Raw genomic sequence first — 26,420 nt, forward strand, 5'->3', positions numbered from 1 at the left:
TTTGCTGAAATACTGCTGCCACCATATGACTGAGCACACAATTTCAACCACAGTATTAAAAAATTTAAAAATTGTATATTGTTCTAAGAAATGTTGCTGGCTTAGAGTTCATATGCTCAGGGGGTCAGTGGGTTTGGACACCGCTTGCCTAATGTGAGAGCCATCTCTTACAGGAAGTCTATGCCAGTACTGAAGCACAAGTACCATAAAGCTCTTTACAGTCGTTCAAACTAGTTGATATTTTGTGATGTTTAAAAAGAAATAGAAAGTTTGGAATGTATATAAGGTGATGGCACTTTACAGCACCTGTGTTTACTTAATGTGCTTTAGCAAGTGCCTTGTGAAGACCATGTTAAGAGGCCATACAAATCAGACAAATTAGAAGGTAAGCTAAGAGCTCAGATGACTCATCTGTGACTATAACAACTCTAAGCCTCCTTACAGTGCTAGAACTGTTCTCTTACCTCCCCATACACCTGGATAGAATCATAGACTCCTAGGGCTGGAAGAGATCTCAGGAAGTCATCAAGTCCAGCCCCCTGCCCAAAGCAGGACCAATCCCAACTAAATCAACCCAGCTAGGGCTTTGTCAAGCCCAGACTTAAAAACCTCTAGGGATGGAGATTCTACCACCTCCCTAGGTAACTCATTCCAGCGCTTCACCACCCTCCTAGTGAAATAGTTTTTCCTACTATCCAACCTACACCTCCCCCACTGTAACTTGAGACCATTGCTCCTTGTTTTGCCATCCATCACTACTGAGAACAGCCTTTCCCCATCCTCTTTGGAACCTCCCTTCAGGAAGTTGAAGGCTGCTATCAAATCCCCCCTCACTCTTCTCTTCTGCAGACTAAATAAGCCCAAATCCCTCAGTCTCTCCTCTTAGGTCAAGTGCTCCAGCCCCCTAATCATTTTGGTTGCCCTCCCCTGGACCCTCTCCCATACATCCATATCCTTGTTATAGTGGGGGGCCCAGAACTAGACGTGATACTCACCAGAGCCGAATAAAGTGGAATAATCACTTATTTAGATCTGCTTGTAATGCTCCTCCTATCTACTATTGGAACTCAGATAAGAATTCTGAGGAGTCCATTTTTCAGTCATTTTGAGGATGCCACAGAAATCCAAGTGGCTATTAGTATAGATGTTTAGCTGGAGAGCTGCTTTAGAAAATTTCGAAACTAATTGTAAAGTTGTTCCAGTTTATGGGAAATAATGCACAGGACAGTAGCAGTGTTTTACTCTGCCAGCTGCATGTAAACATGAGTATTTGTGCGTATCCCTCACTGTCTCCTGCTTTTCCCTGGAAGCAGAAAAAGTGACATGGAGTGGTCAGGATGGGCCAGAAGCATTTCTATTGCAGAATGGAAGGCTACAGATCTGGAGATCAGCTCCTCTCCTTTTAAAACAAGGAGCAAATAGCCTTATTTATAGGCTACCAGTGCTCCATTGCCCTGAGAAAGGTGAGTGCTACAGATCCACTTGGCCTACTACAGCCTGAGAATCCCTGTTCTAGATGACAGGATTTATTCATCTGCAACTTCTAATTTCTTGGACCAGATTAAGACTTTAGATAGCTAGTATGTGGCAGAGATTCTGGGATTCACATGAGGACCTCATTGGCAAAAAGAGCAGAAATCAACTTTCCTTGCTATTTATCTGTGAAAACATCTCCCACAGTTACCTTAGTTTGGGGGTTTTGTGGGACTGTAATAGTTGTACTCAAGCAAAACTCCCATTGACTCCTTACCCTGGCAAAGTTTGCCCTGGAGAGCAGGTTCAGACCCTGAATTAGATATAAACCATCTAGTATGTAAGTCAGCTTGTCTGTGTTTGTTCAAGGAAACAGTTATTTACAGAAATAAAAACAAGGCACTAGCTGCTTAACTAGTGGAATAATTGTCAAAGTGGTCAGATGATAAAATAGAAACATCCATGTCTCACACTTAAAAATTGAAATAGATCTTTAAAAAAAAAATTGACTGACTTTATAAATGGTTTTTCTTCCCTTTGTGGTTGTAATATTTTTCAAAGGATTTTTAAAAAGAGAAATTAATTGGAAGAGAGAATAGCTGCAAAGGTCAAAGAAACTAATGATGTTATTAGTGATGTAGAGGAAATTAGGGAGCGTGGTAAAGTAAAGTGCCCAATGGTGGCTTCAGCCTTTTACTAACATGGATTTAAGAGCAACAAATAGCCCAGAATTTTGTGCTTGATCCTGATGAATCCTGGCGCTCAGTACCTCCCAGGATCATGCCCTTTGTATGTATTGTGTGTCAAGCTACAAAAGTAACCTCATATGGAACATGATAAACAAGTAAATAGCTACCTAGTAAATGAAGGGTAAGGCGCAGCAAGATAGACAAGCCTTGAGGGGCTCTGGTAAAGTAATTAAAATATAGAGTGATGCTTGAGTGGTTTGTATGTATTATCAGAATCCAGAGATTGAATTTCAGCCTTGGTAATGGCGTGTCCATGCATTATTTATACATTTCTGCTCCAATGTATTTTCAAATTAAAAGAGCTTTCCTGTGCATTGGACATACTTGAAGCTTATTGTATATTGTGTCTGATGTGCAGAAAGCCAGTCACAATACAGCTGATGTTCTGTCATGTACTTTATCATGCTGGAGTCCAATAATGGAAAAGGAAGCTGGGAATGGAAGACAGAGGAGGGATCACTTAATGATTGTCTGTTCTGTTTATTCCCTTTGAAGCACCTGGAATTAGTCCCTGTTCGAATTAGTCCCAGACAGGATGCTGGGCTAAGTGGACCATTGGTGTCTTTGACCATCCTCATGTTCTTGTGTACATTCCACCAGTTTGTAATTCATTGCAGATCCTCCGCAGTTAGATATAGTAACTCTCTATATACTCCATATTTTATCAAAAATAATAATGGTATTTCTCATTGAAGATTGTTAACCTTTTTTAAAAAGGCTATTGGTAGAATGCACAGTATCTTTATTAGGAAGCACCTGTGGTATCAATATGTATTAGAATAATGTGTCTGTATTTCCACTTTTGTTGCTTCTGGGGTCCAGTTGGTGAGTAGTTCTAAACAGCTTTATAACTAAATTAAGCATCCAAATCCCCATTCAAGAAAAGTGAGTAGGCTAGCTAAAGCTGCCAAATGTAAACCAGATGCCTCAATGGTAGGGAATATTTTGCTTCCTATAGCCACGAGAAACAAAAATAAAACCCTAAATGATTTAATTCAAAATACAAATAAATGACATTAAATTAATATATTTCTAGCGCAGATATTTAATCAAACTATTATTTTTAAAAATACATGTATACAGTGAAATTTAGGGGGTTTTTTGTTTTTGTTTTTGTTTTTTGCATTTGATGGGGTTAAAGAATATCGTGTGAAAATACTATGAAAGTCTAATCATGACCAGTGGTGATGTTTTATACTTTTTTAAAAAATAGATTGCATGTGTCACAACATACCAAAACTGTCTTTAATGTGAAAGACTTCTTTGGTCTGCTTGTAGACTTGGAAATATTTAGTGGTTAAAGTCTGAAATGTGCATCAGAAATCCTGGTTTCTGTTCCTCAATCTGCCACTGACCATAGTCAAGTCACTTAACCTCATTGTGCCTCCGTTTACCCATCTATGAAACAAGTGTAAAAATGCCTTCCTCCTTGAGATGCTGAGAACCTAAATTGATTTTTGCAAAGAGTTGGGGGAAAAGCACTATAAAAAAGTATTATTCCAATCACATTGCATCATGGATGACTCTCCCCCACAACTCTCTCAGGGTACGTCTACACTACAGCGCTAGTTCGAACTAACTTAGTTCGAATTAGTTAATTCGAACTAAGCTAGTTCGAACTAACGCATCTAGAACTAAAAACTAGTTCGAACTAGCGTTTTGCTAGTTCGAACTAGCAAGTCCACATTGAGTGGACTCTGAACAGGGCTTAAGGATGGCCGGAAGCAGTGCCGGCAGGGCATAAAAGGAGGACTTAGAGCATGGAGATGTTGTCTCAGGCTAGCCGAGGGCTGCGCTTAAAGGGTCCCGACCCCCACCCCGGACAGACAGTTCTCAGGGGTGCCCCGCTTGCAAAGAAGTTCTGTCTTGGAGTGCCCTGAGTGCCCACACTGGGCACATCACACCACTCGGCCATCAGCCCGGCTGCACTTGCCGCAGGCTGCCATCTGGGGAGAGGGAGTAATTGGGGGGCTGCAGGAGAGCTTCCACCCCCAGAAGCCCGCAGAGCCAGCCCAGTCCTCCCCATCGGGGGCTCGTACCCCATTCCTCCCTCACCTCCTTCCACTTACCCTTCCTTAGCCCCCCTTCTTATTGATGTACAAAATAAAGATAACGTTTCTTCCAACATTGACTCTGTCTTTATTGAAAAAAAACTGGGGGAGACTGGGAAAAGGAGGTGGGAGAGGGGAAGAGAAAGGCTGGGAGAGGGGAGGGCAACTAACATGATCAGGGGTTGGGAACAGGTCCCAGATGAAGAGAGGCTACAGAGACTGGGACTGTTCAGCTTAGAAAAGAGGAGACGGAGGGGGGACAGGATAGAGGTCTCTAAAAGCAGGGGTTGGGTGGAGAGGGTGCATTCAGAAAAGTTCTTCCTGAGTTCCCATAAAGAAGGACTAGAGGACACCAAAGGAAAGGAATGGGTAGCAGGCTTGAAACTAGTAAGAGAAAGTTGTTCTTCTTGACAAAGCAAATAGTTAACCTGTGGAACTCCTTGCTGCAGGAGGCTGTGAAGGCTACAACTAGAACAGAGTTTAAAGGGAAGTGAGATCAAGTCATGGAGGTTGGGTCCATGGAGTCCTATTAGCCAGAGGGTAGGAGTGGTGTCCCTGCCCAAAGTTTGTGGAAGGCTGGAGAGGGATGGCACGAGACAAATGGCTTGGTCATTGTCTTCGGTCCATCCCCTCCAGGGTCCCTAGGGTTGGCCGCTATTGGCAGACAGGCTACTGGGCTAGATGGACCTTTGGTCTGACCCAGGACGGCCATTGTAAGCTCAGGGCTCAGGGTCGGGGGTCTCAGTGGACCCCCTTGATTTTCATGCACACCTGCTCCTGGGTGGCCAGGCTGGCAGCTCTCCTACCCTAGACGGCCACTTTCCTGTGCCTAGTGCGGAGATCGTGGACGAGGTCCACGATGTCCGCACTAGTCCAGGAAGGTGCCCGCCTCTTGCGGTCCAGGGCAAGCTCCCGGGAGCCGCCAGCCTGGTCCCGGCAAGAGGGGGTGGGCTGGGGGGCATCGGGTGGGTGGCTCTGTGCCGTGCCAGGTGCAGGGTCTGCTGGCTGGGTGCTGGCAGGCTTGCACCTGGCACGGGCACCGTAGCCAGCCCGTGCCCCTTTAAGGGGTCCGGGGCCAGGAGGGGGGCATAGAGTTTCCCTGGTGTTGGCCAGAGTGGCCACCAGGGAAACCTGGGGAGGGCTAGCCTCCCACTAGTTCGAACTAAAGGGCTACACAGCCCTTAGTTCGAACTAGCTAGTTCGAACTAGGCGTTAGTCCTCGTAAAATGAGGTTTACCTAGTTCGAACTAAGCGCTCCGCTAGTTCGATTCAAATTCGAACTAGCGGAGCGCTAGTGTAGCACCTATTAAAGTTAGTTCGAACTAACATCCGTTAGTTCGAACTAACTTTGTAGTGTAGACATACCCTCACACACACACACACACACACACACACACACAGAGAGAGAGTCACAAGAACGTAAAATCAGCCATAGTGGATCACACCAAAGGTTCATCTAGTTCAGTTCCCTGTTTTCCAGGGGTAACTGGTGAGGCTACCAGCCATGTGGATCCCTTGGGGGAGGCCTGGGACAACTTGCCTTTACCTGCCCCTGCTCCACTATCTCCCCGCCTCTTCCCCACCTTTGCTCTGCCCCTGCCTTGCCTCTTCCCCCAATCGATGCAGCCTGGGTGACTAACAGGGACTGGTGTCCAGCAGCAGCAGCGGGGGTCTGGCCCCCTGCACTCACCAGCAACAGTAGGCGAAGTGAAGCAATGCAGCAGAAGTTCACTCTGCTCCCCGGCCACATTACTGCACTTCTCAATGATGAGTGTGGGGGCAATCCCACCCTCTCCCTCGAGCGATGCCTCTGGGAGAGCAGAGCGAGCTGGGACCATGTTGCTCTGCTTCTCCTGCTGGTGACTGGGGAGGGGGAAAGGGGAGACTGGACTCCTGCTGCAGACATCAGGCCTCCTCCCTGCCCCCAACTAATCTCCCAGATACCCAGGGCCTGGACCTGCTGGCTGCTGGCCGGCCTCTTGCCCTGCCTGCCCAGGGCTTAGGAAAACATTCCCATCGTACCCTCCCACACTGCCCCTGCTGTCTTCTGACATTGACCAAGGCCGTGTGCTTCAGAGGGAATGAAGAGAACGGGCAACTGTTGAGTGATCCATCCTGTCATCCACTCTAAGCTTCTGGCAAACAGGTTAGGGACACGGAGGATGGTGTTATATCTCTGTGCATTCTGGTTAATAGCCATTGGTGGACAGTGGCGGATATAGGGCAGGGCGAGCGGGGCGGCTGCCCCGGGCCCCGCACTTCAATAGGCCCCATGCCAGCACCAGGTGGGCCATCCGCCGAAGGGCCGGCTGGCGGCTGCTGGAGGAGGAAGCGGGGGATTGTGGCGAGGCGCCGCAGCCCCGCACTTTTGAAATTCCCGGCGCCGGCCAGTACGGGCCACGTGGGGCCGAGGAAACGCATGCGCGGCATGCTGAAACGCTGCGCAACAGCTGAGAGGGGAGATGCTCAGGCATGGCGTGGCATGGCGCCACGGCCCGGGACCTTAAAACCGCATGGCCCAGCATTGCACCGCACAGTTCGGCACGTGGCCTGGAGCCTGGGCCGGGGCTGCAGCCGCCCTGCACACTGGAAGGCAGAAGGTGGATGGCAGAGGAAGGGGCTTGTGCTGAGGGGAGGAGGGCAGGTCAGGGGAAGAAAGAGGAGGTGAGACAAATACCAGGGGGCCAAGTGGAGACAATGAGGAAAAGGGCAGGAGGGGAGGTGTTAGTGGGAGGGGGGACAGGGTGATGCTGGGAGAGGAGAGGGTAAGGGCATTGGGGGCTAAAGGGGAAAGGGGGAGGTGCTGGGAGAAGTCTTGAAAGGAGGGTGGGCGTGAGGAAGGTGGGGATGGAGCAAGGCATGTGTGAGGGCACAGGGGCATGAGGGGAATGGGGGCAGAGGGTGGTGAGGAAGTGGGCATCAGGGAAAAAGAGGGCAAAGGGCACAAGGGCAGTGAGGGAGCGGGGAGGAACCAGGAGGGTGCAGGGCTAAGGGAAGGTGCAGGTGCCAGGGAATTCTGGGGGCGAAGCAGAAGGGCAGACACCTACAGGGGAGGGACCAGCACCAGAGGAGAGAGGCAGGGCATGTGTGTAGAGGGTGGTGTTAGGAGAGGGGATGAGGAGGGGGTAGCTCATATGATCAATGTGGGGCTAATGGAGGAGTGGGCACGGGGGGGACCCCTTTTTCTGTTTTTTCTCCAAAGGGGGTGCCCTGCGATATTGTGCTGCCCTGTGCCCTGCAAAACTCTCATCCGCCCCTGTTGGTGGACCTATCATGCATGAACTTATCTAGTTACTTTTTGAATTCTGTTATAGTTTTGACCTTCACAACATCCCTTGGCAGTGAGATCCACAGGTTGAATGTGCATTGTGTGAAAACATACTTCCTTTTGTTTCTTTTAAGCCTTTGCCTGTGAATATCATTGGGCAACTCCTAGTTCTTGTGTTTTATGAGAGAGTAAGTAACACGTTCTTATTCAGTTTCTCTGCACCTGTCATGTTTTTATAGACCTCTGCCATATCCCTCTTAGAGCTTTTCCAAGCTTAAAAGTCCCAAACTTTTTAATCTCTCCTCTTATCAAAGCTGATCTATATCTCTAATCATTTTTGTTCCCTTTGTCAGAACCTTTTTTCAGTTCTAACATATCTTTTTTGAGGTGGGGGCACCAGAACTTCATGCCTCATTCAAGGTGCGCATGAACTATGGATTATTATAAAAGCATTATGATATTTTCTGTCTTATTATCCTATCTCTTTCCTATTGGTCCCTGAAATTTCTGTTAGCTTTTTCGATCGCCACTGCACACTGAACAGATGTCAGTCGTATAATACTTGTACAGCTAAAATGGTATGAGTTTGGTTCTCTTGAAAGAGGAAAGGTAGAAATTAACCCAGCAAATTTTTCTATAGTAGTACAACGCACACTTTCTTCCCCTTTCATCAGCAACACTTTATGCTTTCCGTCCAGTTGAAAAAACCCACAGGGAAAGGACCACAAAGGGGAATTTGTAGTCATTGTTGCAAAACCTAACAATGAGACCCACAAAAGTCAGCACACTGAATGGAGAGTAGTGTTCCCTCTAAGGTTTTCCACCCATGAGTGGAGTGAGTTTTGACTTGTGCACCAATATTGATGTCATGTGCGCTTGTTCGGATGTGTGCCATTGTGGCACCTATCAGTTACTAACAAAATTTTATATATATTAAAATTTTATTAACACAAACAGCCAGAACCTGGACCTAGTGCCAACAGCCCAAGCACCACTACCCAGAAACCTGTGCCCAGCCCCACATCTTGCTTGTTCCCCCCCAACCATCACCCAGACACCTGTCCCCAGCCACCTCTGGCCCCAACCCAGCCTCCTGCCACCCACGACACAGCTCACGGCTCCTCCTGCCCCAGCTGCCAGACCAGCCTCCTGCCATCCACAATGTGGCTCGTGGCTCATCTAGCCCTAGCCACTGCAGGAGCCACTTGCTGTTTGTCACACGGCTGCACAGCTCCAGGGAATGCTGGAAATTTTTTATGTGCACCTGTGCAAGCGGGCAGCTTAGAGGGAATCCTGGTGGGGCGCTGTCTAAGCTAGCCAATAAGCAGTGCCCAGGAGAGGGAGTTGAGTTGCCTAAGTGTAAGCTGGAGGAAGGTGTCTCCTGCTGCAGCATCATAGCTGCAAATCCTCCTTTTGACAGCTTTGAACCCAAATCTCTTACCTCTCAGTTAAATTCACCACTGGGCTATAGGGTGCTCTAGGGTGGGGCACTTTCACTTTCCTGCTGAAGCTGTTCCATGTTGTGTAAAATATTTAACAGTCATGGGGCTAGAGCAAGCATGAGAGAGACTCTATAGCTCTGTAGTTAGGACACTCAGCTGATGTGGAAGAAGCAGGCTCCAGTTCCTGTTCTAATGGTTAATTGTTTATACAAAGTGGAACAGTTTCAGCAGCACTGACTGAGACGGATTCCTGCCAACCGAGTACCCCATTGTCCAGTGTTTCCCAAAGTGCTCCATAGACCCACTCTGAGAAAGCTGCTGCTGGGCCGCTTTGGTTTGTTTACTTACCAGTACCGTAGCCATGGAGCCTTGCAGCTCCCATTGGCTGCAGTTCACCATTTGCAGCCAATGGGAGCCGTGAGGCTCCATGGTTGTGGAGCCGGTATGTAAACAAACTGGAGCGGCTCAGTAGCAGCTTTCTCAAAGTCGGTCTGCGGTTCACTTTGAGAATCACTGCCATAGTCTAGTGATTAGGGGCACTCACCAAAGAGAGCTGAACTCAAATTCCTGTTGCACATTAGGCAGTGGGGTGATTTGAACCAGGGTCATGCTGCAGGTTGCCCTTGCCAGAGGGGAAAGGTTAAAAAAAGGGCAGCACCACCATTATCTTCTTGTCTTCAGCAGCGTTTTGTCCAAGGCCCAGTGTAGTAGGTGTACTTAGAGCAAGGCTACTCAACATGCGGCCCGCCACCCGTTTGCTTGCATCCCATGGTGCGGTTTGAGTTTACGTTGGGCTCAATACGTGGCCTACGGTGGGATCCGTTGAACATGGCCTCCACTGGGAACACGCTCCACAACAGCGAGTCAATATAATGGTCTTCTGTTGATACATGTTTTAGTAGTTAAATTCCTGGACTGTCATTGCTCAATGAAAGTGCTGTTATATGGGTGGAAATAGGGTAACTATTGCATTTTATTAATATCAGCAGAACTGACTTAAATGGGGCCTGTGTGTTGTGTAGTCTTGCCTTAATCTTTGTATTCATGTCCATCAATGTGAAAGAAGCTATTTGCACATATTTGCATATATATTTGCATGTATATGCAACCACACTTAAATTGTGGCCCTCAGCATGTGCTGTGAGTATCATTGTGGCCCCCCGGGCTTCCAAGGTGGAGTAGCCCTGGCTTAGAGCAGTTTTTTTCAACCAGTGGTACAAGTACCCTTAGGGATACTCGAGACAAGTCTGGGGGGTACATCAACACCACTGAAATTTGGAGAAAACTGAATTTTTGTTTTAAGTTTTACAGCGCTTTATTATTTTTGTACTTTTTACACCCAAAAATGTCATCACCCGCCCAGCTACGATTAAGTTGTTTAAATAAATGTGTTGCAATGGTAGAAAAAAAATTGTGTCTGAAAACTGTAAGTATACTTATTTAAAAAAAAAAAAAAAGGTTGAGAAACACTGGTTTAGAGCATTCCTCTCAGATTCAGGCCTGCAGACAAGAGAGACAGGGGGACACCTAGTTTGTTACTTTTATTGAGGTTTAGGGGTCTAGGTGTCTGGGCCTGGGCAGCTAGCCGTGCATATGCCCACTAGTAGAAATTGATACTAGGGAAACTTAGGTACCTACAGGGTAAGGAGGCAGCTGAGCAGAAATTTAAGATCTAAATTTTGGCTTTGGCTCCAAATGTGGCAGTTAAGCATCTAAATCCCTTTGTGGTTCTACCCAGGAAGTGCCTACTCTATTGACACAGGCAGCATTTTTTAAAATAAACACCCAGAAGCTAACTGCAATATTGTTGTGTTTTCCCTCTGCTGTTTTGGTTCCATCTCTTGGACCTGAGTGAGTATTGTATTTTAAAAAAATATATTGCCAACATTATTGGCTAATTTGGGTGTGGGGTCAGAAGGAAGGTCTTTTTCCTGTAATAATTCTAAATAAGAAATTAACAGTTGCTTTTTAAAAATTGTCTCTTTTTTCAAAAGTGATCTGAACTGCTTGTGCAGTGTTGTGCAGATATAGCAATGATGAAATTGATTTATGATAGTCTCAAAGTTCAGCTTGGTAAAGCTGCTAAGGTGACTGGTTAATTAGTAGACAGCCTCCTGTTTTGCTCAGGTGCTCTATTGTAGGAAGAGTTTCACATTTCACTCCACTAAATGTCTCTACCAATCTGATTACTTCAAAGTTGTTCAAATCAATGTGTTCTTTGTTTTTCCTACATTTTCTGCAGTGCTGGGTTTACTAAAATTGAAACAATTCAAGGCACTCTCTTACTGGATAATTAACATGTGTATTTCATATTGTTTTCTTTTAGAATGAGCCTTCTTCCCTTAATTAAGTTTACCTGCTGTTTAATTTATGGTTCACTTCTTTGCAAGATTCTCTACTGCTTCATTCTTTAGAGTTAGTCTCTTCTTTACATTTTATATACACACATTAAAGAAATTGTTCAGTGATTGAATTACATAGCGGTAGGATGCACAGTTTGTGGTTGCGTGACATGCCAGATAGGTTATTTAGTGACTAATTTCTAAGGGGAGGAGAAATTGCAGACTTATCATGTGGAAAAGTGCTTTAGTCTCTTGAAGCAGCACTATTTGGATCATCTAGTAAAAAAGATGGCCCACACTTGTTGCGAGCAGAGGGAATAAGGAGCCTTTTTAATGTTTAAAATAATTTCCCAAGAAGGCTGGATGCCTAAAATGTCATATTGTAGACCGAGGAGTCACATTCCAGGCTGAAAACAAAAGAACTGTGTTTTATGAAGTGGAACCAAATGTTTTTCTTACTGCTGTATCCTTGCAGGTGATTTCCCTAAGTAAAAGTAAGTGGCTTTAATTATTTCAGAATGAAAATCTTTGGCAAGGATAATTTTATTTGTCTTTGAGTTGCAGTGTTGTGTAGTTTAAAAAATAGTATTGTTTTAATACCACCCTAAGAACAATAGGAACAAATACATGGATTAGAGATACGAGTATTTAAGCATAGTTTGAAAAGCTGTACTCGAAAGAACAGTCTAAAATCCTTCCTGAAGAATTTCTCCACGTGTTTATAGAAGCCATGGTTAAGGTGCACATTTACAATAGATGAGTTTAAGCACTTTTGCTATTGTTTGTTTTGTGAATAGCTTTCAGTTATATATATTTGTTCCATATTCAATAAAAAGTTAAATGAGTATTTGTTGTTTCCCCGTAGGACTTCACCATGCGATAAACATTTGCATAGCTGAGAGACTAGGTTTACATGCAGGTGTACATGAAAGAACTGAGTTTGATGAAGAAAAATGTTAGGTATGTGCTTGATCCTGTACCATATGGAAGGAGAGGTGGTGTACTAGCTAAGCTGCATATGTGCCCTCCCCCCCACACATACACGAGCATGTAGGCAGCAACCATATAGTAAATTTAAAAGTGCACTATGCTTCTCATGGCTAGCAAGCACTCAGGCCTACACCCATATTCACAGCACCAAAGAAAGTCTGTATAAGCCCATGTAGACGAGATGGTATTCACCCAAGAGTTCTGAAATGTGAAATTGCAAAACTACTAAGTATGGTTTGTAAGTGACCCTTTAAATCAGCTTCTGTACCAAATGACTGGAGGATAGCTAACGTGACAGCAATTTTTAAGTTCCGTAGGTGATCTCAGCACTTGCAGGCTGGTAAACCTCACTTCCGTACTGGGCAAAGTGGTTGAAACTATAGTAATTGAAGAATAGAATTGTCAGACACATAGATGAACACAATTTATTGGGGAAGAGTCAACATGGTTTCTGTAAAGGGAAATTATACCTCACCAATCTACTAGAATTCTTTGAGGAGGTCAACAAGCATGTGGTAACTGGTTAGGAAACAAAGGGCAGGGCTGGCCTTACCATGAGGCGAATTGAGGCGGCCGCCTCAGATGCCAGACAGTGGGAGGCGAGGGAGCACTAGGACCCAGAGCATAGAAAATAGTGTCTGCTGCTGATGCATATGTATTCTCTCTGCTGTAGATGCACAGAGATGGTGGAGTCTGTGCTGGAGGAAGGAGGGCACAAGAGACATAGCAGGCAGGCAGGAGAAAATGTGGCATGGGGGCGACATTTGAGCTCCCCGCCTCAGGTGCCAAAATGTTGTGGGCCAACCCTGACAAAGGGTAGGATAAAATGGTTGGTTTTCAGAATGGAGAGAGGTAAATTGTGATGTCCCCCACGGCTCTATATTAGAATAGTCACATATTCATAAATGACTGAATAACAAAATGGCAGATGTGGGAAAAAATGTAAAGTAATGCATATTGGACAACATCTTGAGGGGTTTCAGTGATGGGGTCTAAATTAGCTGTTATTACTCAAGAAAAAAATCTTGTCATAATTGTGGATAGCTTTCTGAAAACATCCACACAGTGTGCAACAGCAGACAAAAAAATGAACAGAATATTGGGAATCATTAAAAAGGTATAGATAAAAAGACAGAAAATATCATATTCCTTCTATGTAAATCCATGGTATGTTTCACACAGTATCTCTTGAATACTGTGTGCAGATTTGGCCACCTCATCTTAAAAAAAAGATATGTTAGTAATGGAAAAGGTTTAGAAAAGAGTTAGCAAAATGATTAGGGGTATGGAACAGCTACCATACGAGGGGAGATTAATAAGACTGGAACTTTTTGGCTTGGAACAGAGATGGCTTCCCGCTGGAGGGGGTGGAAGAGAGAAAGCCTCACACCTCGCTGCGCAATCTAGCTCACAGGCAAGAAGTGCTTCCCTTTTCCTTCTCCCAGCTGGGGGAACAGCAGTGCATGGACCTGCTTCTAGCCTGTTCCTGCATCCTCCCTTGCTCCTGCACCCTAACCCCAGCATGCTCCTGCACCCTCCCTCTGGCCATACACTCTACCCCCAGCCTGCTTCTGTACCCACTCTTGCTCCTGCACCCTCCCTCCTGGCCACACACTGCACCTTCCCTTGCTCTTGCCTCCTCCCCCTGGACAGACTCCCAGCCTGCTTCTACACCCTTCCTCCCATCCAGACCTCACACTCTCACCCCCTCCTGAACTCCACCTCCCACCCAGATCCTACACTCCCCTTCCTTTTGTTAGCAGCCCTGTCCCGCACATTAAACCCCTCGTTTTTGTCCCAATTAGGGTTACCAGGTAGACCCCGCCAAAAAAACGGACATACTTGGGTGGGGCGGGAAGCAGAGCTGGCAGGGGGGGAGTCCGGGAGCCAGCCGGGAGGAAGAGGGGGACGAGAGGAGGAGCGGGAAGCAGAGCTGGGAGGGTCAGGGGCCGCGGGGCTGGTCGGGAAGAACGGGGGGGCTGGGAAGCAGAGCTGGGGGGGGTCGAGGGCCGCAGCATGGGCCCGGGGGTGGGGCAGGAAGCAGACCTGGCCGGGGTAGGGTGTGTGCAACCACTGGCTGCAGCCGGAGTCCAAGGGACCACACAGCCGCTCCCTTTAGTTGCGAGCAGAAGCTGGGTGGGGGGCGGGGCTTGGAGTCCCAGTCCCCGCCACACCCGGCTTTTGCACGTGACCACAGGCTCCCAAAGCCAATCATGCCCCGCCTCCTAGTCACTCCCCCGCCCCCGCCAGGCTCCGATCCGGCGCCCAGCCGGAAATTCAGAAAATACCAGACATTGCACGTGTCTGGTATTTTCTGAATGTTTTTAACCGGACAGACGGTGCAAATACCGGACTGTCTGGTAGAAAATTGGACACCTCGTAACCCAATCCCAGAGCCTGGGGGTGGGGGGCCATTCCAATCACTGAGCCTGGGGGTGAGGCATCCACAAAATCCACTAACCCTGGAAGAGTAAATCTGGTCTATGGGAAGCCCTGAACCTCAGTTCTCCCTGTCCCTCAAACTCCCTCCCCCCTCATGGGGCTAAAGTAATATGAGAATGAGGTGTCTCAGTTGGGGGCCACATCAGTGAGGGTTGGGTTTTTTGGAGGAGTTCTTTTGCTTCTCACTTGTGTGGTCCCCAATTTAATTTTACATGGGGTAGTGGCCCCCCCAACCCAAAAAAGGTTCCCCACCCCTGCCATAAATAAAGAAAATGTGGGAACCTTTTGTGTTGGCCATAAATTAATATTTTACTTTATTTAAAATGAAGTTTGATAAATTAACATGAGAATGTTAAAATGCTTAGTTTGTTTAATAATTTAAATTAATATTTCCTGTCTTACTGGGTAAATTAAACCATTCTCCCTCGCTGCAGTACTAGAAAAATGGCTTAAGTATAATTATGTAATTAACGGTGAGTTTCCATTAGCAACTGGTGGTGCACGGAAAAGTTTGCATTGAGCCAGGTGGGCCACAGGCCAAAATGTTTGAGAACTACTATGTTAGGGGGAAGGGAGAGTGCTGTGTTACGGGAGGATGGACATGCAGGGCTGGTGGCAGCACAGCACAGCCCAGGGAATGGCACCTCCCTATTCATGAAGAGCAGCCTGAGCCTGGCCTCGTTGGCTGGCAGCCCCGCTTGCACTCACTTGGCTCTGGCCTCTCTGAGCAGGTAGAGCAGCAGCAGCCGGATGCAGCTGAGGGAGCGGGGGACAATGGTGGTAATTTCTATAAAACCTTTATTACAATATACATTTTGGCTACGTCTACACTGGCCCCAAATTCCGGAAAAGGGATGCAAAGCAGGTAAGTCAGCATAGGGAAATCCGCGGGCGATTTAAATATCCCCCGCGGATTTAAATAAACATGTCCGCCGCTTCAGGAAGGTAGGAATAAGAGATCCTCCGGAAAAGGGCTTTATTCCGGAGGATCGCGCCAGTCTAGATGCTTTTTTCCGGCTTTTCCCCAAGCCGGAAAAAAAGCGGCGGACATGTTTATTTAAATCCGCGGGGGATATTTAAATTCCCTGCGGATTTCCCTATGCTGACTTACCTGCTTTGCATCCCTTTTCCGGAATTTGGGGCCAGTGTAGACGTAGCCTTTTAGTATACTATAACACAATCATTTTACCAAACATTGTTTCCACTCAAAGTTTTCATTAACCTCTCTTATGCACACTCATTGCATGACTATTTTGAACTCCTTTCTATTTAAAAAAAATGTGGTCCACAATTACAAAAAAAAAAACCCACAACCCCCCAGAAATTCCTGCATATGGGCCTTTTCATGGAGGAGGTCAATCAATAGATGGACAGGGATGGTGTCCTTAGCCTCTGCTTGCCAGAAGCTGGGATTGGGTGACAGGAAATAGATCACTTGATGATTTCCTGTTCTGTTCATTCCCACTGGGGTATCTGGCATTCCCGCTGGTTTCTGGTACCAGTGTCAGAAGACCGGATACTGGTCTAACTCAGCATGACCGTTATTATTTTCTTAACATTACCTGTAGCAGAGGCTGATGGTGAGATGCTCAACAGTACAAGTCCTCTTGCTAATAGGAGAGATTATAGCTTTTGAACCTTCACACCTTCACCAAGGCTATACAGCTCCCACTGGCTCCTATAACACACCCATTTAAAAGTGAGCAGGGTGAATTGATTTAAATCACCAAAAAAAAAAAATCATTCATTTAAGTAAAGTTTCCCCCTGATACTTTTCTATGTATTTCTTAAATAAAGGTATCAGTCTGATCACTAAAACATGTTAATTTAGAACTCAATGCAGTATTTTACAACATCTAATTTGTTCAAATCATAATCAGTAAACATTTACTTATTATATGTTTTGCTCTTGGCCTTATGACTGGCATAACTGAGGAGTAATTTTTGAGATGCCCCTGCCATAGCTGCAGCATCTTCAGAAGTTAGGCATCTGCCTTTATATCAGGGGTTAAGAATGTTCAGAAAAAAATAAGGTAGAGTTTGTGTTTGACCCATTTGCTTCTTTACTCCCCGTAGTTCAATTTTTTAGCACGATATTTCTTTTGTCAATGTCTCTTGAAGTGCCTTCCAAATTTCAACAGGATCAGCAATGCAGCAGCAATTTCTCTGAAGTTGTTTAAGACTAATGATAATAGGTTTCAGGATACTGCACATATCTTCTATGTTCCTCTTTAATTCAGTGTTCGATACTTTGGATGAGATACTTCCATCTATTTAATCACGGTTTTCTTCACAAAGTTTTATGACAGTAGGCCAGTTCTTCATAAATTGTTCAAAACAATCAACCACAGAATTGTATCAAACATCTTGAGGAAGAATTAGTTTGGATCCTCCTGCTCTCTTCAGTGAAGCTGAAGCAGAATGGTTGTTAGAAAATAATTTTGTGACTTCAGCAACATTTTCTTTTATTCCTGCAGAAGATGTACTTAAGTCTTTGGCTAAAAGATGCACTTATATTAAAAGATATAAAGAGTGTCTTGCAGAATGAGGCATTGCAAAGTGAATTACTTAAATTACTAACCAGTTGATCCACTCAGCCATGTCCACATCTTCATCTACATCATTTTCTCCCAATAAGCAGTTTTCCTTATGGTGTCTCATTCTTGCAACAAGGCCCTGCATCTACTTCTACTTGACACATTTTCCTTTTTTGCCCAGGGAATGAATTTCTTCAAAATATTTCCAAATAGGTGTCTCTTACCCCCTAAATTCATGATAGTTTTTCTGTGGCAAAAATCTGGGGGAACATAGAAATGTGTGCGTGTGCACGCTGAATAATATCTTCTCTTTTTCTTTCCAGTCCACTCTACTGTTCCTTTCAATGGTGCCTTCATCCTTTTCTATATATTGTGTGTGTGTCTTTCTTTAAGACAATCTCTTAATTAATTACTCTACCATGCTTGGCCAAGATCTACTACCACATAAGCACAGAACAAAAACAGTACTGTCCAGCCTGTGTCCGTCTTTGCATGTTACTTTTTAGTTTTCTGAGAAATAGACATCGAAAGCCCAGAACTTTCAAGAATCAAGAGCTAGTAGCTAGGCTGGATAGACTACAGCCATTAATTTATTTTTATGAGACTGTAAGTGTATGTTTGTGTTCAGATTTAATTGTAACTGTTATTTTTAAATGAAAAAATTAGTGTTTTATTCATGATTTTAAAAATAAAAAAATCTGAATTAAGTAAAAAATCTGATTTAAATAAAATCTGATTTTTTGGAAATCATTAATTTTTATCCTCCCTGGAAATGAGCCTTGCATAAGGATTGTGAGCACAGAGAGCAGGGGAGTTGGAAAGCTACCTCATTCACAATAAATTGGAGCATCCAAAGCACTGATTAACATTGGCAAATTGCAGGGTTAATGATTAAGGAATGGAAATATGAAATGGTAGGATGGGAAGAGGAGGAAAAACCACTAACTTGCAATCTACAACATGCATGCAATTAGGTTCTCTAGTGTGAGTGTGTCGCTGGAGCTAGAGTAGGCACTAGTGACATTTTGCCATATGCTTAGGCTACTGGTGTTTTTCAAACCATATACCAACGCTGTAATTTTTCAGATGCACTGGTTGTTTCAAAACAGATAATTTCAGTTAGTGCAGCACTATCTCACTCTCTCTAAAAGAAGTTGTCCTGTGGAACAACAGAGTGATGTCATCACGTCATATGCATTGCCCTGCCCTCCATCCCCAGCCTCGGCAGAATCAGAAGGGACTCCATGGCTCAGGGCAGGATGGGAACCATTCACCGTCTGGGGTTGGGGCAATTCCCTTTTCCCCCAGGAGTGAGGCCAGGACTGGGCGTGGGCATTGTGGGGGGCGGGGCTCTGGCAGGTGCGGGTCCCAACTCAGCCCAGTCGCTCTTCTGGTCCCTCCTCAGTGGGCACCCTGGGATCCCCACTGGCTCCCAGCTCCCCTGCAGGAGGGTCAGGGGGTGGGAGCGGCTCCTTGCTGTGCTCTGAGGTCCCGGTGGGAAAGAGCTCCAGCCCCCTACTGCCGGGCTCTGGCTCCCATGCCCTCACTGCCTCCTGCCACAGGTCTCGCTGGTGGCCTGCGGTGCCTGGGTGGGGGACGGCCTCAGGGTGCTCAGCGTTCTCTGCTGCTCCCCTATCCCAGCTGCTTCCCATCCAGCTGCCTCCGACCCCACTTCCACTTCTTGATCCAGGGCCCCATGCTCCATGACCCAGCAGGGAACTGCTGCCATGACCATGCTGCTGAGATCCTGTACCCCCAACCCTTTCACAGACACCCTCTGCTGAGACCCTGCAGCCCCAGCCCCCTCACTCATCCCTTCCACTGAGATCCTGCACCCTTAGCCCCCTCACTCCTTCCACCGAGACCCTGAACCTCCAGCCCACTCTTGCACCCTCCCCCTAGCCAGACACCTACCTCTAGTAGCCTGCTCCTGCCCCCTCCTCTGCATCTGCCACCTCCATGTTTGCGAGACATCTACCCTTGGCGAGAGAGAGGGGGGTTGGTGAGTGTGGCTCTCACGCTTTCTGGCCATGAAAGCCACCAGATGGGGGGGGGGGGGTTTGGCAAGTGTAGCGAGCAGGGGGCACACCCTCCAGTTGACATTTATTTGCAAAATGTAGTAACACTCCTTCATCAGTGCAAAGCCATAACGGAAGGTCAGTAATACAGCTATAGAAACTGTACTATAATGCAATTACTAAACTAAGATTTCAGGTTAGTTAGGACAGTTTGGTTCTAACTTTATTCTGATGATGAGGGAAAACATTAACTAATCCATTTGGTTTTTTTAATTAAATTTTTCACTTGATTAAGAAAGTAATGAGATATGTTGCTAGTGGAGTGATTCCAGAGCCTATTCATTTAAAAAGATTATTTGCATATAAATATAGTAATCATTTTTGTAATAATACTTATTGCTTTCCATGGCTTCTTCATCCAAAAATCTCAAAGCTCTAGAAAAATATGTATGATCATTAAATCCAGTTTATAGTTGAGTGCACCAAGTCACAGAGAAGCGATGTGATTTGCCTAAGGAGACACAGTGAGTTGATAATAGAGCAGGGAACAAAGTGTCGGTCCTCTGTTCTAACACTGCCTCATTTGTCTGCAAGGGAAAATACAAAAGACAAGGGCGATATTGTGCCATTTAGGTACAGCTTAGCAAAAGAGGCAGCATGGCATGGCAGCCTCAACTGGAGCACTGGAAGGCAAAATGCATCATGAAACATGCCACACCTACTACTGGGCCCCTTCCTCAATAGTAGCTTGTGGGACTCCAATTCATCAAGCATCCTCTCTGTGTAACCCTGTGTTCCTGTCATTGTTGTCTGTGCCTGCCGGCTTTCTCTTTCCACACCTGTTGTTCCCGTCTTCCAATTGTCACACCCACTTATTGGCTCATGTCTTCAATTACATTATAAATGTTTCAGGATAGAGACAGTGTCTAAGTGTTTGTGCCATGCCCAAAACAATGGGGCCTCCGTCGGGCTGGCAACCGTGCAAAGCCCTGGAGGGATGGGAATGCAGCAAAGCACACACTGAAGCTCAGCATAACACGCACCTGGCACGGGGTCTGTTTCCCCAAGCTGCTGGGAACCTGTCCAGGAAGCTCCACTGCCTCAACACCTCAGCTGTGCCCACCTTTGGACCCTGCCATGCAGCCACAAAAACACTTGCCACTAGCCTACGTGCGCCCGATATGCCCCGGTGGCATGTGGGGACAGGTAAGCAGCTACACTGGCAGGCAGTCTGGGGTGAGTGCAGGAGACAGTGGAGAGAAGCAGCTTCCCTCTCCCCCTGCCTCCGGCGCTCTCCTTGCCCCCCGGCCCCGAGCAGACTGGTGCATGGCGCAAGGCCCCAATCCACGCTGCTGGGTGCTCACCCTGGCTGCTGGAGCTGCTGCAGCTCATCCCCAGGGCAGTTCCTTTCTGACCCCTGCAACTTCAGCCCCTCCCATCGGAAGGGAGCCAGCCAAACCCACCCACTGAGCCAGGGCACCATGTGGGCAACAAGCCCTAACCACAGGTGGGAAGCAGAGCCTGGCTGGTGGGCACTTGCCTCCTGTCCTGCCCGGGCGTGGGCATTCTCTTGATCAAGGGTGGGCAGTAAGTGGCCCGTGGGCTGGATGCAGTTTGAAAGGGTTAGCTCCTTGCCGGCTGCCAGATGCTTTATCTACCTGTGTGTCCTAATGTACAGCTGCTCGCAACTCCCCTTGGCCATGGTTTTCCGTTCCTGACATGGTGGCCTGGCCTGAACTGCTTCCCACAGCTCCCATTGGCTGGGAACGGTGAACCAAGGTCAGTGGGATCTGTGAGTGGTCATATCTTCAGACATGCAGGTAAATAAAGTGTCTGGCTCCAAGACCTCTAAGGGCTATCACTGGCAAACCATGTCTGGCTCACAGGTCACTTTTTGCCCACCCCTGCTCTTGACCTTGGTTTCCCCTTACCATGATGCCCACATGTAAGACTGGTCCAGTCTCACAAAGCAGTATCGACAGCTGTATATATAGAATGTCATCTCCGTTTAGCTTTTATTCAGTTGGGGTTGTGTGTGTCAAATTTCATTGTACTGTGTTTTTATTTAAAGTCCTAAATTATGCTCATTCGTTGTCCATACCTCTCTTTGTGACAGAAACAGTCTAGTTTGGCATTTGTTGTTGTTTTTATGGGCCTTCCATGTGCTCTACTTTGTTGTGTTTTATTTATTATTTTTGGTGCTGCTGCCGAGTTCTCTCCATTCCTTTCTGCTTGTTGATACCTGATATTGAAAATCCCTGACCTTCAGTCCTAGAGAGAGTAGTTTGTAATTTCAAATTAAGAAGTCTGTGGTGAGAGGAGAGGTTGTACTGTATATACTGGCATGGCAGTGTTCTTAACAATGGAAAAACTTGTAGGTGGGGTAGGGAGAGAACGCATCCCCTTGCTTCACTAACTGGCATGCTTTGTAATTGCTGCAATCCCAGCCACATTATCATAAGAAGGAATAAAAGTTGAACACAAGGATTTCAAACAGACTGTATATAACAATAGTGATAGAGATGCAGCCGTGTTAGTCTGGTCTAGCTGAAACAAAGGGCAGAACTATGTAGCACTTTAGAGACTACATAGTTCTGTCTTGTGTATAACAAGATACATAAGTCACATGTTTTTAAACAAGTTAAAGAAGCAGTCATTCCAATTTGGTGGTGAATTTGTTTTTTTGCTGGAATCCTGTGTAAATGATGGAGCATGTTGTCGACATGTCTACACTGCATCTTGGAGCGAGCCCCCCAAGCCCAGTTCCTCAGACTTGTGGCAGCAGGGGTCATGCTAGTACACCAAAAATAGCTGTGTAGTTGCTGCTTTGCTATTGCAGCTCAGGCTCTCAAACTTCTCCTCCACAGCTTCAGAGCCGGAGCCATAATGTCTACACAGCTATTTTTAGAGCGCTAGTGTGAGCCTGTGGACCTGGGTTGGGAGGCTGACCACCCACAGGCAGTGTAACATACCCATATCAAGTGGGCAACACATTTTAAAGCCAAATAAGGATTTTTTTTCCTTTGTAAATGATGTCCCCCTGCATCTTTGATGGAGCCCAGCCGATCCTTATCCTTCCCTTCTTATCATTAAGGGTACCTCATCAGAGGCATTAATTAAGCTTGTAGCAGTGAGGTCCCCTCTGTTCCTGTCAGTGGTAATGCTCAGTCATCTGGAGAGGTCAGCACTGAGCAGTGTGAGAAGTTGCCTTCCCTGCAACAGATAGCTTATCATTGTCTGCAGAGTTTTCAGCTGTGTCTCTAGCCAGCCAGGGAAAGATTAGTTCTCTTTCTTTTTCCTGTTTTCCCTTCCTTCCTGTTGGCAGTCACTGTAGCCCTTTTTATGTCCATTTTAGCTGGAAGTGATTGTAAGTGGCTCTGAATCATCTCACGCTCCGAATCATCTCACGCTCCAGTATCTTTGGCCAAGTGATACAGCAAGTCGGTGATACGTGCTTGAGATCAGAAAACTGTTCTATGCACATTATTTTCATATATATCAAAAAAACCTCTAGAAGCAATTACCTACACTCATCACCAACACTCAGTGTGTAATTTTCAGTTTTCTGCACAGAATTAATGATCTTGACAAAATATTATCAGAAGGCCAAAACCTGCAGTGAATTAAATGTCCTATTGGCTGTAAAAGTTTACTTTGCTCGAGTAAGGACTGCAGGCACCACTCTGCATGCCTGTTCACACTTCATTTGTGATACATAAGGAAAAGCACCGCAAACTGTTGATTGTCATTGCCAAGATATAGAATCAGTCACTCATAACTCTTATGTCTATTTCAGACTGACATGTAAGTTCTTTAAGGGAGGATCATCATTACTAGGGACATGTGGAGTACTGTGTCCAGTTCTGGGCGCCACATTTCAAGAAAGATGTGGAGAAATTGGAAAGGGTACAGAGAAGAGCGACAAGAATGATTAAAGGTCTAGAGAACATGACCTATGAAGCCAGGCTTCATGAACTGGGCTGGTTTAGTTTGGAAAAAAGAAGATTAAGGGGGGACATGATAGCGGTTTTCAAATATCTAAAAGGGTGTCACAAGGAGGAAGGAGAAAATTTGTTCCTCTTGGTTTCTGAGGACAGGACAAGGAGTAATGGGCTTAAAGTGCAGCAGGGGAGGTTTAGATTGGACATTAGGAAAAAATTCCTAACTGTCAGGGTGGTCAAATATTGGAATAAATTGCCAAGGGAGGTGGTGGAATCTCCCTCTCTGGAGATATTTAAGAACAGGTTGGATAGACATCTGTCAGGGATGGTGTAGACGGAGCTTGGTCCTGCCTTGAGGGCGGGGGGCTGGACTCGATGACCTCTTGAGGTCCCTTCCAGTCCTATTATTCTATGATTCTATGTCCGTAACCTAGCAGAATAAGGTTCAGTTCAGGGCTTTACAGTGTGCCTCTGCTGCAAAGAATCAGTGATATTATTCCTACTCTAGTTCTTGTGTTAGTAAATGAATTTAGAAATTTTTCCAATATTCTGTTAACATGAACCAATTATCCTGCCTTCTTCAGATCATATTTTCATTAGGAGCTGCAGCCTCAAAAGAGTTTATTTTATTTAAATAGGCAATAAAGAAATTTAAGTTAAATTATTTTTTCTGTAGTTGATGTTTAAGCTGCAGCTGACATGATGTGTAGGCTACTGGCTAAAGAGCTTCTCATTTGATTTTTTCTTTATTTCAGATGCAGAGGGAAATTACGTACACAGGCCGCGATGGACCAAATGCTCCCCGGCCAGGATCTGCTACACATCCTTCCCATGCAATTCCAAGCTCCCCGCCTGCTACACCTGTGCCTCACTCTGTGCCCCCCTCTCCATCCAGAATTCCTTACGGGGGGGGCCGGCCCATGGGTGTGCCAGGCAATGCAACGATTCCCAGAGACAGGCTCTCAAGCGTGCCAACATCAAGGTCCATATCGCCGAGCCCTAGCGCCATTTTGGAAAGAAGGGATGTAAAACCAGACGAGGACCTCAGCAACAAAACCCTTGCCCCATTTAGAAATGAAGGCCTTTACGCTGACCCCTACTTGTTTCACGAGGGGAGGATGAGTGTTGCTGCTCCCCATACTGGACACCCTCTTGATGTCCCTGATCACATTGCAGCTTATCATCGCAGTGCACTGAGGTCTTCAAACACCTACTGTAACCCTTCTATGCAACCTGACATGATGGAGCAATCGTTATACAGACAAAAACCAAGAAAATACCCTGACAGCCATTTGCCAACTCTTGGTCCTAAAACTCCTCCTGCCTCTCCTCACAGAGTCACTGACATGAGACTGATTGATATTCATACTCAGCATAACACTCATGTGCCCCCTCATGTCATGCAGTCGGACAGGTCTTCTCCTTGCCGCCAGTCCTTTAAAAAAGAGCCAGGAGCACCGATGTTTGTGGAAACTAAAGCACGGAATGCTATGGGTTTAGCTGGCATGGTCGAGGTAGTTCCATCTGCAGCTGAGAAACAGGTGTTTGGCTATGGACCAGCTGCAGTGCCCAAAGACAAAGAGACAAGGTAAGACAGAGCAAAACTATGAGGTATGTACATGAGAGAGAGTCTCATGATCTGTGTGCATAACCTCATTTCACTAATTGGAGACTAGTATATGGGGTGTGGACCTTAGGGAATTATTAGGTCAATAAATTAAAAGGGCTGATGTACCAAAAGGACTAAAGTGGCTTTCAAAAAAGTGTTGCATCCTAATGGTGATCCAGAGTCATATTAATTAGTGTACATTTCAGTTATTTGAAAAAATAAAATGATTAACTGGGATTTTTTTTTCAGACAAGTAAATCATGTTACAAGAACAAATGTTATGCTGCTCATGCTAATAAGGGAATATATTTCACACCTGTTCAGAATGACACTCTGACATTACAATTTCTGTTCTTTATGGAGTGGAGTTTTTCTCATCTAGTGTGAGGAAATGGGGAAAATTTATCACTGGCTGTCTTATCTGTTGTAAACCATGAATTTGCATAAAATAGAATAGTTTGTTTTCAATATATTCTCCCGGGAGCATTCCTGAGATCAGCAAGTCTGTCTTGCTGAAGAAACTCAAATAAGAATGTTCTTCCTGCTGATTTTCCCAACATCAAAAATGGTTCTTTGATGAGTTATCGATTAGTTATCACCTGACGGTGATCTCCCCTGTATTCCTGAGGGTCAGATTTGTGCAATGGTCTTATGGTGACTTGCTGCCATAGACCCTGCCCTGAGGCAGAAGAATGGTTATACTGGCAGTTGGCTAAGATATCCCCATATAAGTTGTGCTAATGGATAGACTATTGTCTGTGCTGCTTTTATGGAACTCTTTAGGGAATTGAAGGTGGTTAGCTAGACAGTGCTAGGCTCTCAAAGGCTAAAAGTAACTGTGGAAGGTAACTCATGACTCGACCCTGGGAGAGAAGAAGCACCTCACATCTCTCTTAAGTGCTTCCCCTTACATAGGGCCTGCAGGCTGATAGGAACCCAACAGAACCCAACTGAAGTGTCACATTTGATTCTGGTCTGAAGCCAACTTGATCCATTCAGATTGTCTCCAAATACCTCCTCCTATCTGTGGGGTTTGTGAAGTGGCAGTGATGTGCCCCCCTGCTGCTGGCCATTAGCACCTTACTGTGCCATGTATGCTAAAAAGTGAGTGTACTGACATGCAGTGTGGGGAGAGGGAAGTCGTCACTACGCTGAGCCCCATGGGTGAGTCAGCAGCAGCGGTGCTGATACAAGCTAAAGGTGAAATATAGGTTTGAATCGGGCTTGAAAATGACTCAGCCCTCTCCTATCTGGTTTGGGTCCAGTGTGGGCTTTAAAATAAGACCTGAGCAGACTTGTACCACACATCTCATTGACAGGCTCAGAAGGAGACTCCTCAAACTGTAATTGGCTAGAGAGGATTAACGCAGCATATGTCTCAAGGATGGGAGGAGAGGGGAAATGGGTGGAGGATGTGTCTTAAAAGAATCTCAGCCATCCGCAAAAAATTGCATACCAGCCCAGCAGGGTAGTGGCACATCAAGGATATGAGTTAGAGACAGTTTCAGTTTAGAGCAGCGGTGGGCAACCTGCAGCCCAAAGGCTGCATGTGACCCAT

At 45.9% G+C, this 26,420-nt stretch overlaps 1 protein-coding gene across 18 annotated transcripts in view; it reads left to right on the forward strand.

Annotated features, from left to right (window-relative positions):
• The window catches only part of KIAA1217 (KIAA1217 ortholog), a 549,474-nt gene that overhangs the window by 460,809 nt on the left and 62,245 nt on the right, over nt 1-26,420 (forward strand). For 17 of the 18 annotated variants that reach the window (XM_075922523.1, XM_075922529.1, XM_075922524.1 and 14 more), the window contains one exon: nt 24,009-24,841. In XM_075922523.1, coding sequence (XP_075778638.1) covers nt 24,009-24,841 — 833 coding nt within the window. Of the gene's footprint in view, nt 1-11,360; nt 11,820-24,008; nt 24,842-26,420 lie in introns of those variants that run through there. The other variant, XM_006115305.4, reaches the window with a different exon arrangement.

Source organism: Pelodiscus sinensis, chromosome 2 (assembly GCF_049634645.1).
Source record: "Pelodiscus sinensis isolate JC-2024 chromosome 2, ASM4963464v1, whole genome shotgun sequence".
Lineage (NCBI taxonomy): Eukaryota > Metazoa > Chordata > Testudines > Trionychidae > Pelodiscus > Pelodiscus sinensis.